Below are 18,137 nucleotides of genomic sequence, written 5' to 3' on the forward strand. Positions count from 1 at the left end.
ATAGGTGGCAACGTTTTAAAGACATACTTAGTGGCAACACATGCAAGGTGTTCTTTTCAAAGCTCCTAAAAATAAGTTTACAAAAATTGATTATGATTACTTCAGTAGTTTAAGAGAACTTTGCATTTAGAATATAAGTAGGATAGGAAAAGAAATCGAATTCTATTATCAACCCAAAATCTTTTAGAAATCAGAGCAGACATTTTTATTGATTCCAAATTCAAATCTTAACATGTTTTGGCAAATAAATTTGACGTGTCCTTTCTCTGCCAGAAATGTACACTTATGAATAAGGCTTATATGTAGCCATAATTAGACTTTAATAACTTGGTAAATAGAAATCAAAAATTAAAATTTCCATGTGAAAATAGACACAAAACTAGAATAATAATAACAACCAAATCTCATCAGAGAACTCGTAACTAACCATTGTATCTGCATGAATACGACAGTAAAACTGTGTCTTGCTTTAATTTACAATTTGTTATAAACTTGGCGAACTAAAAGGCGTATCCTTCCTGTAGCGAACCCTAAGTGCGTATGGCTGGTTTATTGTTTACCACTATTCCTCGTGTTGAACCTTCCCGACTACTCTGGTTACGTATTATTTTTTCAAATGCTAACTTGTCTGAGTATGCTGATGGTAGATTACAGCTACAAAAGTGAAAAAACCAGAACTTTACGTAATACAAGGAACAGAAATTTAAATTTATTTTAATTTTCATATATGTACCATTTTTCTTCATTTCTTTGAAATATTCTATTATCTTAGCATTATCTTTCTTTTATTTAGACTAACCTCATTAATGATTTATGTAAAAAAATTGATAATTCGGGAACATCAAAAACATACATAAAAACATGTATTTAGTTAATGATTGGTAGGCTTTCTAATACATTTAAATATTCTATAAACAATTCGCATAAAAATATGTATAAAATGGATATGAAATTATTTTACTGGTGCAAGCAAGTATGTATTTTTTTATGATAATAAGTAAGAGAAAATTAAAAAAGTAAATGAATTAAAAGTAGTAAATCGGAGTTTTAATTTAATATTTTTATTGGTTTATAATATAAAATGTTTTTATTTCAGAGATGAATACGTTTCAAAATTTCTTGCATTCAAATTAACTTTGTTTTTCAACTTCAGCACCATCGCACGTTTGAGTGAGAAATTGTTTAATTAACCGCTAAGTACCCAAAAAAAATTTGACAAAACAAATTTAATAAATATTTGATCATATAAACAGTTATTATCATTTGTGCGCTCTTTACACGTTTTGATTTAATGTTGTTACCTACTGCATTTCATAATTCGTTGTTTCTATACAATACAAAAGGGAATTTAATTTTTGCTTTTTTCCAATATTAAGTATATAACCATAATGATATTTTAGTTATTTTTAAATTTGTATTTTGCTTTATTCTTTAGCAGTTAAAATGGGCATCATTATTTATCCTTGTTGTTGTCATTCACAGTCCATATTTATGCAATTCATGAATACTACTCCTAAAATGTGTTTTTCTTTTCATTCCTTATTTTCTTATCAATCATAAATTAGAATATTTTCGTTATCATTGTTGTTATTTTATATAAATATATAAAAAACGCTATACATATTAGTTTTCTTTTTCAGTATTAAGTGACTTTTTAGGGCTTGGTTCCGTGGGCTCCTCGTGGTCTGGTACTGCAGTAGCGGCCGCCTCTTTTACCTCATCTTCATGTTCAGCTGTAGATCCGACACCATTTTTCGTTTCAGCTGGCGCACTACATTCTTCGGGGTGTGAGAGTTTGCGCAGCTCGATACGTGCTAGCAATTCTTTGTGCAATAACGCCATATCTGCTGGGCGTCCCATAACTAAGAATATTTTGATTTTACCCGTATTATCCATAGCAGTAAGGCGTAGTGATTTGTTGCTGGGTCTTTGAGCAACCATACCTGCCCAAACCTGAAAATAAATAATTACAATATTTATAATGAATGTGGGTAAACGGACTTGAAATTTTCTGCGAAAAGGCATTCCTATCGTAAGAGGCGACAGTAATATTTAAACCCGAAGTAATGTAGCATACAGACTGCCATATCCGTAGTACCTTCATACACCTACGGATAGTGTTTTTGATGTTAAAACAACAATCCTACTCCAATAGATAAAGGAACCATATGCTTCACTCGCTATTTATGGTAGACAAGCGTCAATTCAATTTAAAAAAAACCAAATTAAATGTTTTAACAAGGGCGCTCCCCCAGAAGCCACGACAGTGCCTGCGTACGACAGCCCAACAGCAGGGCACGGCGTATTACGCAAGTTGTTTCAGAACCAACAAGAGTTACGATTACTAGCGCTACATTGATTGATTATGTAGTGACTAATATGCCTGATGTTGAAGCTAAGGTGAACATGAACTATAAAATAAGTGACCACGAATCAAATGAGATAAATCTAAAAAACCGGCAAATTAACCGTGATAAAATAAAAATTACTGATCAAAAATTCAAATTTGATAAGGATCTTTTGATAAGACAACTGCAAGATACAAATTTTGAAAATATTATGAGGAGCAATAGAGGTCTAAGCGACATGGCTAGTATTTTAAGTAATAAACTAAAAGAGTCCATTGATAAAATGATCACTACTAAAATGGTTACAAAAAAGAAAAAGTTTGATGGGTGGTTTGGGAAAAATCTACGCAAAATGAAGCATACTAAAATACAATTATACAAGTTAGCCAGGTGGAGCAATTCGTTTGCGGATTGGCAAAATTATAAAGATTATATAAACTACTATACTAAGGAGCCCCAAAGTGCGCGAAACAAATATATATCTAATAAAATTGATACTTCAAAAGACCAAAAAGCAATGTGGAGAACAATAAAGCAACTCGTATTAAACGAAGAAAGAACTGAAATAGGCATTGTGAAAGGCCATGTATTAAAATATAAAGTGGAAATAGCTAATGAGCTTAATACATTTTTTATAGAAAGTGTTGAAGAGCTCAACAGAGATATTCCCTAAGTGTCACGTACTAACTATGTTAAGCCATGTGGAACGCAATTTAAATTTAAAACATTGGACTTAAACGATCTCTTTAGCGTTATTAAAGTCATGAACAATAAAAAAGATTACAACCGCGTCTCGACAAACATTATACTGTGCGCCTTCGAAATAATAGGACCAACCCTCCTGAAAATTATTAAAATTCTCTAAAGAGTGGTGAATTTCCCAGCAACTGGAAAATATCCATGGTGGTACCAGTGGAAAAAGTAAAAAACGCGGTGAATCCAGAAGAGTTTCGACCAATTAATATGTTAATGACCGAGAGTAAAATACTTGAGAAAGTGGTACACAAGCAATTGGAAGCCTATATGGAGAAGAATCAACTGATATCCGAAAACCAATCAGGATTACGGCAGCGACATAGCTGTGAGACAGCGTTAATTTTAGTAATTTCTAACTGGAAATCAGAAATGAATGAGGAAAAATGCATAGCTGCTGTATTTCTGGACTTCAAGCGAGCATTCGAAACAATTGACAGGTGTATTTTGGTAGAGAAAATGAGAAGGTATGGAATTGATGGAGTCGAAAATCAGTGGTTCGAAAGCTACTTGAGTAACAGATAAACGCACGAAAGTCGCAGAAGGCATCTCAGAGCCTGCACAAATAACACTAGGCGTACCACAAGGTGCAGTGCTTGGTACTCTTCTGTTCCTAATATACTACAAGGAGTTGAAATCTGTCAATTTGCAGATGATACACTACTATATACTACCGGAAATTCATGTGTGGAGTGTATTGCTAGGTTGAACTATAACTTAAAATTTATCTATAACTATATTAGTATGAACAAGCTAAAACTCAACGTTAAAAAAACGAAAGCAATTGAAATCAACGGCGAATCAGAAGATAATATTATAGTTAATGATGAAATAATAGATAAAGTTGACGAAATTAAATATCTAGGCATTGTCATCGACAAAAAATTTAATTTCGATAAGCATATAGATTATATCTGCAGCAAAATCTCGAAAAAAATTGGAATTTTCCGAAGAATTCGCAAAAATATACCTATCAACAGCGCAGTAAAGATATTTAATGTAATGATCAAGCCACATTTTGAATACTGTTCGACCATTTTATTCCTGGGATCCACACAGATGAAAAACAGGCTGCAAAAACTACAAAACAAAGGGATGCGGTGCATACTATTATGTAATAGGCTGACACCAATCACATATATGTTAGAAACTCTGAAATGGTTAAATATCAATCAAAGAACAATTATGAACGTACTTTTTTTGGTGTTTAAAATGAAACATCACCTACTACCAAAGTACTTAACGAGCCAAATAGCATATGTAGGAGATGTGCAACCCTACGGCTTAAGGAACAAGAATAATTTTAGAATTAAATTTTATAAATCCAATAAGGCACAAAATGTTTTAATGTATAAAGGCCTAAAACTTTTTAATGAATTGCCAAGCAATATAAAAAAACCAAAGAAATATTAATGTATTCAAAAGACTGATAATATATCATATTAGAGAGCATTATAGCTCACAATGAGCCAATTAGCTATTGCTAAGATTACCGATTTTGTAATACTAAACTGTACCTGAAAGTTTTAAATAGCTACGGCTAAATAAAGAAGCTAATAATAATAATAATAATAATAATAATATGTTAAAAAGGTATTGATTTGCTTAACAAGGAGTTTCTGTGAACATTTTCATCAAAAATATAATATGACGAAACACATAGCGTACGGGCCGCAACCGGGGCGGTAGGGCCTAGTAGGTTTCATGTCGTCATACTAAATCGTTCCCGAGATGGTCGGATTAGTAAATTAATGGTGTATGTTACCGGAAGGAGCATCAACATCGATAACACTCCCCTATCCTTCTAAGAGTGTTATCGTTACAACGACAATATCTAATTCAAAAGCTGGCAATTATTAGGTTCGTTTTCGTGACAGTTGGGTTCCAGCGCCGGAGCGTATCGAACACATATCTCTTAAAAGATTGCCCATATTGGTAACACTCCCCTTGACATTCGTAATTTTAATGTTACAACAGTAAAGCGGCATTTACCCACGAACGTACGTAGAAAAAACGTGTCAACTGCCATGACCTAACTTAAGAGTGTGCAATGTAAACGAAAACTCACCGACGTTCAACGCACGTACGTACGTAGCCCGGAAAGTAGAAATCAAAACAATTTTCGGTTTTTCCGTAAGAACGTGTCAGCTGATCGCTCTCTCACAAAAGGGCCTAATGATCGTTTAAAATTTTGTTGAAATATCCTAAATTTATTATGTAAAATTGGAGGTTACAAATAAATGAACTAGAACTTCTTATTCACTATTTGTTTCTGCCATTTGCACCATGAAAAATTGTAATTCCAAAAGTTTCATAAGCATGCATGCCAACTGGTTGTTGTTGTAGCAATGCTCGCCCCACCTAATAGCCGCGACCGATCACCAATTGTCATCAATATCCTCTAACGGGAGTCCAAGGAAACTTGCCGTTTCAACAGGGGTGGACCATAAGGAAAGGGGTGTTAGAAGCGTTGGTTCCACATTACAATTAAAGAGATGGTTGGTGTCATGTGGGGACACATTGCAAGCGGGGCATACATTTTGTATGTCGGGGTTGATTCCGGATAGGTAAGAGTTTAACCTGTTACAGTATCCAGAACGAAGTTGAGCAAGAGTGACACGCGTTTCTCTGGGGAGTATGCGTTCCTCTTCCGCGAGTTCTGGATATTTTTCTTCAAGTACTGGATTCACCGGGCAATTCCCGACATAAAAGTCCGACGCCTGTCTATGGAGTTCACCAAGGACCTGCTTGTGTTTTTTCGCTTCATACGGCTGGGTTCTCAGGTGCCGTATTTCCTCAAAATGCTTACGGAGATGACTCCTTAGGCCCCTAGGCGGTGCTGGTTCGTCAATCAGATGTTTGTTGGGATGCCCAGGTTTCTGGGTATTCAACAGAACTGTTTGGTCAGCATCTCATTTCTATCCCTGATGGGGAGTATTCTCGCCTCATTATGCAGATGGTGTTCTGGGGACATAAGAAGACAGCCCGTGGCGATTCTGAGAGCAGTATTTTGGCATGCCTGTAGTTTCTTCAGGTGGGTAGTTTTTAGGCTTGGCGACCATATGGATGACGCGTAGCACGTAATCGGCTGGCTAATTGCTTTGTATGTGGTCATGAGCGTTTCTTTATCTTTTCCCCAGGTACTGCCAGCAAGGGATTTGAGGATTTTATTACGGCTCTGAATTCTCGGAACAATTGCGGTTGCGTGCGCACCAAAATGTAGATCCTGATCAAACGTCACACCCAAGATTTTGGGGTGTAGGACAGTCGGTAGCGTAGTTCCATCGACGTGGATGTTCAATATGGTCGACATTTGGGGCGTCCATGTTGTAAATAAGGTCGCGGAAGATTTAGTCGGTGACAATACCAGGTTTCGCGAGGCGAAAAAACTGGAGAGATCAGGGAGATAGCCGTTTATTTTATTGCATAGCTCATCGATCTCTGGGCCTGGGCCTGTGGCCATTATTGTGCAGTCATCGGCGTAGGAAACGATTGTGACTCCTTCCGGTGGTGAAGGTAGCTTAGATATGTAGAAATTAAACAAAAGTGGGGATAGGACACCACCCTGTGGCACCCATTGTTTAATTCTCCTTGGCTTTGATGTTTCGTTTCTGAATTGCACCGATGCCTGCCGACCACCCAGATAATTTGCGGTCCACCTTTTAAGACATGGGGGAAGGGTAGACCCTTCCAGGTCTTGCAGTAATGAGCCATGGTTGACCGTATCAAAGGCTTTTGATAGGTCTAGCGCTACGAGTACTGTTCTATGGTGGGGGTATTGATTCAAACCGCAATTTATCTGGGTGCTAATGACATTTAGCGCGGAGGTAGTGCTATGGAGTTTTCTGAAGCATGCCAACTGGTCAATGGCAACAGTACTTTGCTGTAAACAATATACACACAATTATGTTATGTACATGTACACAGACGCACACATTGATTCCTACGGGTTTGAGGGTTCGGTCAAACGTGTTTCGTTACATACGTATTGAGCTCCACAAATCCTTGGAACAATTTGTGCAAAAATGTACATACACAAATGAAATAATTTTTGAACTTACTTTTGTGTTCAGCAATAGACGTAGATTGCCGCACGTTCGAAACACAACACGTGAACACTCCTGTTCGTTTTTGGAATCATTCAAACGTAGACTACCCCGTCCACGCTCTTCCCAGTTGCTATTGACAAATGCAAACAGTTTACAGCTTAACTGTATATTAAAAAAAAAAAAATTACGTTTAAACTTTATGGGCTTCAATGCATTTTTTGTTTTTAAACTTACATCAACTATATTTCTTTCATTCTCTTCGCCAGTAAACGTTTCCACCTCTTCATATTTACGTTTCTGTGCGCGACTTTCTTCGTATTCACGCGCCACATCGGTAAGTGTTTTTGTCTCGTTCTCCTTTGGTGTGGCACCTTTATTATCATTCTCTCCGGATTTAGCAGCATTTTGTATTACACTAGAGAATAAAAGATCACCACATGTAGAGCTGCCGCAGGCCTCAGCATTCTCGGATCCCACTGCACCACCATCTGGTTTAACATTTTCCTTTAAAATAAAATATATCAACATAATAAAAAAAAAAACAAATTTAAAATCAAATAACTCAAGAAAATACTTACACCCAAAACACGTTCGTGCACATTTTGTCCAAATACAAATCCAGATTTCTCGACAAGTGGTATTGAATTCTTAGCAGCCGCAAAAAGGTTGGCACGTTCCAGCCCATTTTTGCGCAGCATTGTGAGCGGATCAGTACGCTGCATCGTACAAGAAAGGTGATATTTATACTTAAATTATTATCCTAATTTTAAATTAACCAAAAACTTCATACTCACTTCGTCCGTCTCATCATCCTCGTGCTGTTTCTTTTCGTTTGCCAATTTACTCTCTTCTGCTACTTCACCGCCAACAGCACCCTCTACAGCACAAGCAGCTTCATTGTTTTCAGGCTCTTCTTCATCGTCATCATCTTTCTGTTCCCGCATAAAAGGGTTATGATTTGTTGTGCTGCTCACGGAATCGTCCTCATCCCTTTCACCATTATTGCTTGCAGCTGTCGAATTAGTAATCGCATTTGCCGTGGTACTATTCCCCAATGCACCTGCACCTAAAACTGATGGCCCAAGTACGGATGGTCGTAATACTCCTGAACGTATTATAGGATTTGCAGCTGCCGCCGCTAATCGTGATGATTGTAAAATTGAGTCGCTTCCAAGACTGTTCGATTCGTTGGAGGTATCTGAAAGAAAATAATGAAGCCAAACTTTAGGTAGCCGGCTTGCACTTCCAGAAAGTTTCGGGTAGCTTTTTTCTCCAATTGCTTTTTCTCATTTGTGCCGCTTTTCATATTCACACATACGCAAAATTTTTTTATTAAACATTTGCGCACCGCTTTTAATTTATGACGGATGCAGTGTTGACAGTTTTTTCACACTTACCATTGTTTTCAGACATTTTCCGAGCTATTTAAATTTGTTAAAAAATGAAAGTGTTTTCGAGTTTTTCTGCAAATTGAACTGCTGAATTGTCAAACGTCGCCAAGAAAGGAAGCGTTCGCCGAATGTCAGTGCAAAGCAAATGAAAGCATGGCGGAACGATACAAGGTAGCAGCATGGGAAAGCTGATTATAAACTTTTTTTATTTGATTTGATACATCAACTTCCGGAGCAGTACGATTTTGACATTGGTCCATCGAATTTACAAAAACAAAGTACATAGAATTTGTATATATGTTTGTAGGTATGTAACCATGCTGCCACCTTGTATCGTTCCGCCAAGAATGAAAGTGACAAATAGGTTTGTTTGTTTCACAACTTAACTACCTGGGGGCTGGTGTTAACAGAAATGTGTAAAAGTCTGATTGCTTTTTAATAGCAATTTCCCAGTTGACATAAATTTTTCATTTGCAAGCTTTGGGATTAACATGCCAACCTAATATAAACGCACGCAAGTCATTTTCTGTCAAAAATGTCTCATGCACATACAACTTGTTTGAGAGCAACCCAAATTGAATTTGCTGCGTGAAAACCTAACTCGATTTCCAATTTTTGTTCTGCGTGACATTTAGATTTGACGTTTGCACACATGCTTTACATTGTCGCAACGCATGCTTATTTGGGTTGGGGCAAAAAACGCCGGTTGTTTGCGTGCGCTAAAAAAACGCAGTGCGGTTTTATTAGGTTGGCATGTAATATCGGAAGATTTGCGAATAAGGCGATTCTCACAAATCAACCACAGAAGATTGTGCATTCACGAGTTCAAAATTGCTTCGTTCTGCGCGTCTACGTCACACTTGACTGCTTGAGCGAATGAAAGAAAGAGAGAAAAAAACAAGAGCTAAAGGAAAATGACGTAAAAATTGCCCATAAAAACAGCTGATCTTTTGTTTACATGCGCAATGCGCAATCTTGTGTGTGTAATTTGTGGGCGATTCTCTAAATAAAGGTGACATCGTTTCAACAAAATTGGCGAATTTTTATTTCCTTAATTTTTCGAGTTCGATTGCGAGATAATTCACGTTCAAATACGATCAAAAATATCGAGAGAGGTTTCAAAAAATGCCATTTAGACTGAATCTGAAACCGGAAATGAAAAAAGGTAACGTTTTACAAGACGGTACACCACCTATACGCAATAAGGCCATATGGCGTTATTTCAATTGGTTTAAGAAATAACAGCATATGGCGATATTTCCAATGCAGATTGGAAATAATCGTACGGATTGGAAATGCCATATAAAAATACTATAAAATGAGTAATAAAGTCATAATTTAAAATCGTACCCGCTCAAAATCAAAACAGATGGTTGCACATCCGGTCCAAACGGAACTCCTACCTTTAACGAATGATAGAAAAAAACGGGGGATGAATGCAATATAGTTGGTAGAAAATCAGGTGATCACAGCTGTTTATAAGTTTGGCGTTTAAGCCTAAGATATCACACTTTTCATCCAGTATAATCATTGATCTCGATTGAAAAAAAAATGTTGTGCAAATTGAAAATAATTAAATTTACGAATATGTGCTAATCCGAGATTTAGAAAATCTTGTAAATTATTATATATATAGCAGCAAAAACCAAATTTTCAAATACAAGTACTCTCGTGAATTAGATTAAGGCCAACTTGTTACTAATAAATTTAAAAAAATTGTGGTATTATTTCCCGATTTGTTGGATAAACTAAAAAAAAATATATATATATAAGCGTAACTTGGCAGATCAGCGTTAATACGACTGACGCGTGGCGCCGCGCGGCGCGGGTTTCGCGTACCACCTAATTATTGCACCCCACCTAATTTTTATTAAAAATTATCAAAGGTGGTATCAAAAGACACGAATCCAATAGCGGAAATCAAAAGTTTTATTTCTGTCGAAAGTTATTTACAAAAAACCGTAGAATGACCCCGATAGGGTCCGAAATATGGGTCCCGATCCATAGTTTTTTTGCATAGAACACCTTTCTGCGTTGGTGGCCTTCGGCTTATAAAGAACTAGCTTTACCCGGCGTACGTTGTAACGCCCGAGATCGAATAAATATTCCGTTATTTTTTCTGTTTTTTTTGTTGATAATTTAGTTTATTGTACTGTAAATTTAATTGAATTTTGTACGCATATTTGGTGAAATTTTCGTTTAAAACATTTTATTATTGTATCTTATTGTAATGCAAGTGGGTAAATAATATTTTTGGTTTTTTCGTTCGGTGCAAAAATAAAAAAATTTTTTGGCGTTCCAACTCTAGAGCAAGCAACATATAGCTGGCCATGAGAAAAGCACGAACTCTCTAATTTTAATCCTGCAACAGTAAGCGATTGCCCTCTTACTTTGTTGATTGTAATTGAAAAAGAAAGGCGTACAGGAAACTGTAAGAGCTTAAAATTGAATGGCAAATCTGTAGGAATCATTAGGATCCGTGGTATGGGCATATCTTCACCTTTGCTTTTACCCCTGATGATTGTTGCTTCGATTATATTCGGCATTAATTTCTAAACGCTAAGTCTGGTTCCATTGCGGGGTTTAAATTCCGAAGAAGCATGATTGGTGAACCAAATTTCCAAAGTTTATACATATATGCGCAGGCATTTCAGGTGGTTCTAAGGAGTTTAGAAATTCAATTTGATAATTCACAATTTTATCTTCATCTGTAACTATGTCGATCGATTTATATTTCGTCACTTCACCAGTAAATTCGCTTTGAATTTGTTAACATTGATTTTGTTAACATGATCATTTTTGGGAGCTAAGATTGCCCGTTTGCATAGCCAAAAAAAAAATTTTAATTTAAAATTCTTAATTCTGAAATATGAAAAATCTTCGTCTTGATCGAAGTCACCTAAAGCCAAAATTTGGTGATGATTGAAGTATGGGAAACACATTGTCATAGGGAACACAAACACATAATTTTATTTTTATAGAAGATGCATGTAGATAGATTGAAGCTAACAAATTTTTTTAACGGCGGCAGATTACTAAACGTCCAAAAAGCATAACAGCCAAACTAAACAATTCAGTCAAACTTTAGGTGTTAAAATAACTTAAGTTTGTACGGCACCATAGTTCTGAAAAATCCCCTTTTTTCCCCCTTCTACATTCTACTTGAGGTGTTAGAACTTAACGTCATATAGCTTCTTACCAATTTTCATTATCCTACCATTAATAAATACAGAGATATGCAGAATAATATATTCATTTGTATGGGAGGTGCCACGCCCCTTTTTTCCCAATTCCACATTTTCTTGGTGGTGTTAGGGATTGACCTCATAAAACACCTTACTGAATTTCAAAGTTCTGGCATGTATACCTTCAAAGTTATGCAGTACCAAAGATTCCATTTGAATGGGAGGTTCCACGCCCCCTTTTCCCAATTCCGCATTTTCTTGGTGGTGTTAGGGATTGACCTCATATAACACCTTACTGAATTTCAAAGTTCTGGCAAGTATACCTTCAAAGTTATGCAGTACCAAAGATTCCATTTGTATGGGAGGTGACACGCCCCTTTTATATGTGACCCGGTCTATGAAAAGATGGCTTATGACTCACAAAAGAAATTGCGAGAAACAGTTGTTAACAGCTGTTTTTTTTTAGTCATAAGCCACCTTTCCATAGACCGGATCACATATATCGAAATTATTTTTAGCCTAAAACCTTCCCGTTAATCAAAGGAACCTATAACCAAAATTTGGTGATGATTGAAGTGTAGTAAAAACGTTTCCATAGCGAATATACACATACACACACAGAATTTGATTTTTATATTTTTACTAGCAGATCCGTCATACGTTGTTCTGCCCTGAATTTGGTCTATCTGCATACATTTTAATAAGCTTTTTCCCGTCTAACTCTGCCCTCCACCCCCCACCCTCTTCACTTTTTCTTAATCCTTTTATTCACTCCTCCCTCCGTCTTTTTCGCTTCATCCATCTCTATCTTCGTCTCACTCTATCTCTTTCTCAGTCTCCTTCCCTCTTTTCTTTCTCTCAAGTTTTTCCCATTCTTCTTCATCTCTTATTGCCAGTCCCAGAGGGTGGTATGTATTTTGTTCCAGTCCCATTCCCAGTCCCAGTCCCACTCCGAGTCTCAGTCCCAGTCCTAGTCCTAATCCAATTCCCAGGCCGTCTCTGGTCTACTTCCCGAAAAAAACGATCGTAAATACTAATATAGGCAAATTTATATACCAAATTTCAGGCAAATCGAATTGGACGTATGTAAATAGGTATGTGGGTATTATTAATTCATGTCTTTATTTTGGCTTTGCATATTTATCAGTTTTGCCAGGTCGATGCGACTAAATCGAATATCACAATGAAAATTACTTTAAAGCTCTCAGCAACAGCTTTCGTTTGATATCCATATTACACACACATTCTAGGGGTGTCCGGGCCCACGTTTTGGCCTATATCTCGAGACCCTAGTCACAAATAGGTATGAAAATCACCCTGTACTAAAGCACTCATCAACAGCTTTCATTTGTTATCCATATTGTATAAAGACTTTCTAGGGGTACCCGGGTCCACGTTTTGCCCCCAATCTCGAGACCCTAGTCACCAATAGGTATGAAACTACCCTGCACTAAAGCACTCATCAACAGCTTCAATTTGATACCCATAATATAAAAACACATCCTAGTGTTACCCTGGTCCACGTTTTGGCCTTTATCTCGAGGCCCTAGTTACAAATTGGTATGCTTCATCTGATGTTGTCATGGCCCATGCTTCTGCACCATATAGCAGGACGGGTACGATAAGTGACTTGTAGAGTATGATTTTCGTTTGCCGGGAGGACTTTACTTTTTAATTGCCTACCTAGTCCAAAGTAGCATTTATTGGCTAGAGTGATTCTTCACTGGATTTCAGAGATGATGTTGTTGTTAGTGTTGATGCTGGTTCTCAAATGAACGAAGTCTTTTACTACTGGTGCCATATAAGTTTTGCGGGGAAACCAAATTCAGACGTAGCGGCATATAGGCAGTTCCTCTTCGTGCTGTCGAAGGCGGCTTTAAAATCGACGAAGAAGTGATGTGTATGGATTTTTTTTTCGCGGGTTGCTGCTGCATTTAAGTGAAAACTGTTTGTCTGGCTCCGCATTAATACGACCGGATAAAATGGTTTAATAGCCTCAAAAAAAGTAACGGTGGAAACTGCTGGTACTCCCATCGATAATTTTGCAATCTAATACCAAATCAGATTTATCTACCAGCCCTATCAGTGGGGTTTGAATGCCATGTTCGTCTTGCAATAACGCTTCAAGAAAAATAACATGGAAAAGGCTTAGGTAGAAATAGTTGCCCTAACCGATGAATCCCAATTTTGTAGTGCCTATTGTCTCTTACGAATGTGCGATCCACGAAACTTATGCCACCAGCAATTCCTTCCGCACGATTCCGTCGGCTAAACTTAGGCCCCTATTATGAGACAAATTCGATCTTCGACTGTGGTCGAAAGAGCTGATCGAACGAATTTTCATTCGGTATTATGGCACTCATTCGATCAAGACTAGTGTCATGGTTCGATAATTCGATACATTCTACCGTTCAGAAAAGCACATTCCCACCATCTGTCAAATAATATAAAAAGAAAATTATTTATTATGAAGAAAAAAGCTTAAGTACTGGATCTAGCCAGAAGTATAAAACGCTGAAATGAATTTCAACGCGCAATTGTAGCTTTCTAAACATTGTAACTCTCTGAACATGTTGTTACATGTATTAAAAACTAAACTTCATAATGACCATAGAAGGGTTCATGGACTTGCTATCCAGTAAAGATGAATGGCTGCAACAATGTACAAGAGCCAAGTCTATTCCAACCATTTTGAAATTGGCAACCATTCTCACATTTTGCGCTAGGGATTGTCTCAACTGAGCATCCGGTACAAGAATGCACTCGGAATTTTTTCCACCTGATCCTTTCTGCAAGTTCGTTTTGTTATAAACGTATTTTGTCCAATTTATTAAATCAGTCTTCCAGTTGTTTTGTATTCACGACCTTGGACATATATGTAGGGTCCTTAAATTATATTAATTGATTATTTTTATTTAATTTTGTTATTATTCAAAGTAACAGAATTTTGTAATTTTAATATGTTTTACAATATTTTAATTTTCAATATTGATTTTACCATTTTCAAAGTTTTCATTATTATTCAATTTTGCATCATGAAAATATAACATTTTCTTTTAAATAATTTTTGTGTGGATATTAACTTTAATAAAAATAAAGCATCCTACACTATATACGATTAATATTATTATATTGTTGTATATATTAATATTAATACAAATACAATTTCAAACAATATTTTTCTAATTCGATACAGCGTCGATAACAAATTTCTATTCGCTTCAAAATAAGATACACAACGAAAATTATAACAGAGATTAGATGTCAATATACCAATTTTTAGCTCGATTTTCGTTGTTCGATAGCCAGCAAAGATCGAAGATCGAAAAAAGCTCATAATAGGGGCCTTAGTTTTTTTGTCGAGTCGATTTTCTGGCCGCTTTTTTGACGTTCAGCCTAAATTGTTTTCTCAAATCTAAAAACGCAATATCCCGATTCTCATGTTTGCGAGGATTTCCAAGCCCTTAGAATCGTATTTCGTATCCAATTAGGATACATAGTTCAGGATGAGCTGCCCTATTAGGATAAGATTTTCGATGCAGGATCGTGCTCTGACAGATCAGTATAAAGCATGTACTTTGATGGAGAAAAGCAAATCGAGCGACACTGGCGCCATCTGACCTTTAGAATTCGGTAATTTTCAACTTTTGCTACATGTAAAGCATAAGAAAAAACTTCGTCCTGTGTTTTGGCTATTAGAGCTTTTAGACTTTGCAAGTGATGGTTTTTTTTCCTACATTTCCATTCTGATGAGGTTATATCGCACTGACCTCTATCTTTTGGATTTTGGCCATTGAAATGACGTACCGAACCCTCCCTGTTTGTGCTAGGAACCATAGACAAAAGACCCAAGTATTCTGGCCGGAGGCTACGTTACCTATCAATGTAATGAGGAGTGTAAGGACCCATCGTATTTTGCAGTGACTCAAACTTAGGCTGACGCAAAATGCTCGCCATAAGCTTTGCTAACATATTTTTATATATTTTACAAGCTTGACACGTTTCTGACCCTCTGTCATCTTTTACAATTTTCAATAAGAAATCAGTTTCAGAGCTTTCTATTGTTTATATTATAGCAAAGCTTTTCACTTCCACTCTGTCGTCAGCCTTAATCTGGAAATATTTACCGAATATTCTATATATGAGCCAAAAGTTGCCAAAATCTCTGACTGATGTTGGTTTCCTTGAGTAGATTTAATGCGAGTCGACTTCCTCGTAAATTTGTTGATGTTCTCTGTATTTCTGCAGATAGATTTTGGGTTGAATCGATTAGAATTTAAATTGCAATAAATTTGAAATAAAAAATAATTCAAACTAGTAAAATATTTTTCTCCAGCTGGTTTTAATTTGTGCAACACTGTGTTTTCCCATTTTAAGTGGATATTGCAAAATAATAGTTTTTCCCAGTACTTACCTTTAATTTATCTTGATTTTAAATTAGAAATAAAACCTATGCCATGAAAGATTTTTGTTTTGTATATTTAATTATGGTTTCTTTGTATAAAATAATGACAGTTGATTACTGCTTATTAACTTAACCAAAGTAGATATCGAAAAAACGTTATATTTATCATTTAAGTATAATCGTTACAACATTCACTTTTTAAAAATATGGCATTCAATTTAAAGTAAATAGTTTTAAGGTTCGATTCGAGCTCAAGGCCAGAACAATAATTTTTTTCTAATGATAATTATTGTTATTTTTTAATTTTTCTAAATTTGAAAAATTGTATTTTGTTTTTGGAATAGTAAGTAGAAAATTTTTCAGACAACCTGCCATAGCTGCGCAGATAGATACATTTCGAAGGGTGCTAAGCCTTCATCATCAGTACGCTTTAGGCACTCTGCGCTAACCATTAGCTATACAGCGGTGGTTTGTTTGACTGGCAAATTTGCTACTTCTATTCCTTTTACCAACTATATTTATTCAGTGTTGCGCCATCTGGGGCAAATCACTGATAATGCTGGATTTTTGTTTATTGTCAATTACTTTGTTTGACATTCCCAAGTGCTCATGGTTTATAAACAATAACTGATAATGCTGGATTTTTGTTTATTGTCAATTACTTTGTTTGACATTCCCAAGTGCTCATGGTTTATTAACAATTGTTTGTTTTTTTATTGGCCTATTGATAAATGATTTAAGGTTCGATTCGAGCTCAAGGCCAGAACAATAATTTTTTTCTAATGATAATTATTGTTATTTTTTAATTTTTCTAAATTTGAAAAATTGTATTTTGTTTTTGGAATAGTAAGTAGAAAATTTTTCAGACAACCTGCCATAGCTGCGCAGATAGATACATTTCGAAGGGTGCTAAGCCTTCATCATCAGTACGCTTTAGGCACTCTGCGCTAACCATTAGCTATACAGCGGTGGTTTGTTTGACTGGCAAATTTGCTACTTCTATTCCTTTTACCAACTACATTTATTAAGCGTTGTGCCATCTGGTGCAAATCACTGATAATGCTGGATTTTTGTTTATTGTCAATTACTTTGTTTGACATTCCCAAGTGCTCATGGTTTATTATACTCAGTTGAGCAGAGCTCACAGAGTATATTAACTTTGATTGGATAACGGTTGGTTGTACAGGTATAAAGGAATCGAGATAGATATAGGCTTCCATATATCAAAATCCTCAGTATCGAAAAAAAATTCGATTGAGCTATGTCCGTCCGTCTGTCCGTTAACACGATAACTTGGGTAAATTTTGAGGTATCTTGATGAAATTTGGTAGGTAGGTTCCTGGGCACTCATCTCAGATCGCTATTTAAAATGAATGATATCGGACAATAACCACGCCCACTTTTTCGATATCGAAAATTTCGAAAAATCGAAAAAGTTCGATAATTCATTACCAAATACGGATTAAGCGATGAAATTTGGTAGGTGAGTTGAACTTATGACGCAAAACTGAAAACTAAGAAAATTTTGGACAATGGGCGTGGCACCGCCCACTTTTAAAAGAAGGTAATTTTGAAGTTTTGCAAGCTGTAATTTGGCAGTCGTTGAAGATATCATGATGAAATTTGGCAGGAACGTTACTTGTATTACTATATGTCTGCTTAATAAGAATTAGCAAAATCGGAGAACGACCACACCCACTTCTGAAAAAAAAAATTTTTAATTCAAATTTTAAAATAAAAGTTAATATCTTTACAGTATATAAGTAAATTATGTCAACATTCAACTCCAGTAATGATATGGTGCAACAAAATACAAAAATAAAAGAAAATTTCAAAATGGGCGTGGCTCCGCCCTTTTTCATTTAATTTGTCTAGGATACTTTTAATGCCATAAGTCGAACAAACATTTACCAATCCTTGTGAAATTTGGTTACAGCATAGCTTCTATGGCGATAACTCTTTTCTGCGAAAATGGGCGAAATCGGTTGAAGCCACGCCCAGTTTTT

General features: G+C 36.1%; 1 protein-coding gene across 1 annotated transcript; it reads right to left on the reverse strand.

Moving 5' to 3' along the window:
* Window positions 1-678: 678 nt before the first annotated feature.
* On the reverse strand, window positions 679-8,702 carry RanBP3 (ran-binding protein 3). Its single transcript, XM_067760973.1, has 6 exons — window positions 8,548-8,702; window positions 7,945-8,348; window positions 7,729-7,866; window positions 7,385-7,654; window positions 7,163-7,312; window positions 679-1,953 (listed from the first exon to the last, which is right to left on the reverse strand). Exons 1-6 carry the CDS (start codon window positions 8,561-8,563, stop codon window positions 1,624-1,626), a joined length of 1,308 nt encoding a protein of 435 aa, XP_067617074.1. The 5' UTR covers window positions 8,564-8,702; the 3' UTR covers window positions 679-1,623.
* Between the last annotated feature and the right edge of the window lie 9,435 nt (window positions 8,703-18,137).

The sequence above is a fragment of the Eurosta solidaginis genome, chromosome 1, assembly GCF_040869045.1.
Source record: "Eurosta solidaginis isolate ZX-2024a chromosome 1, ASM4086904v1, whole genome shotgun sequence".
Taxonomy (NCBI): domain Eukaryota; kingdom Metazoa; phylum Arthropoda; class Insecta; order Diptera; family Tephritidae; genus Eurosta; species Eurosta solidaginis.

Bases quoted from the DNA above. Each gene is read 5' to 3' on its own strand.
- RanBP3 (XM_067760973.1), bottom strand. The intron at 7,867-7,944 runs GTGAGTATGAAG...TGTACGATGCAG, and splicing joins AGGATGATGAGACGGACGAA to CGTACTGATCCGCTCACAAT. The intron at 7,655-7,728 runs GTAAGTATTTTC...TTTATTTTAAAG, and splicing joins TGCACGAACGTGTTTTGGGT to GAAAATGTTAAACCAGATGG.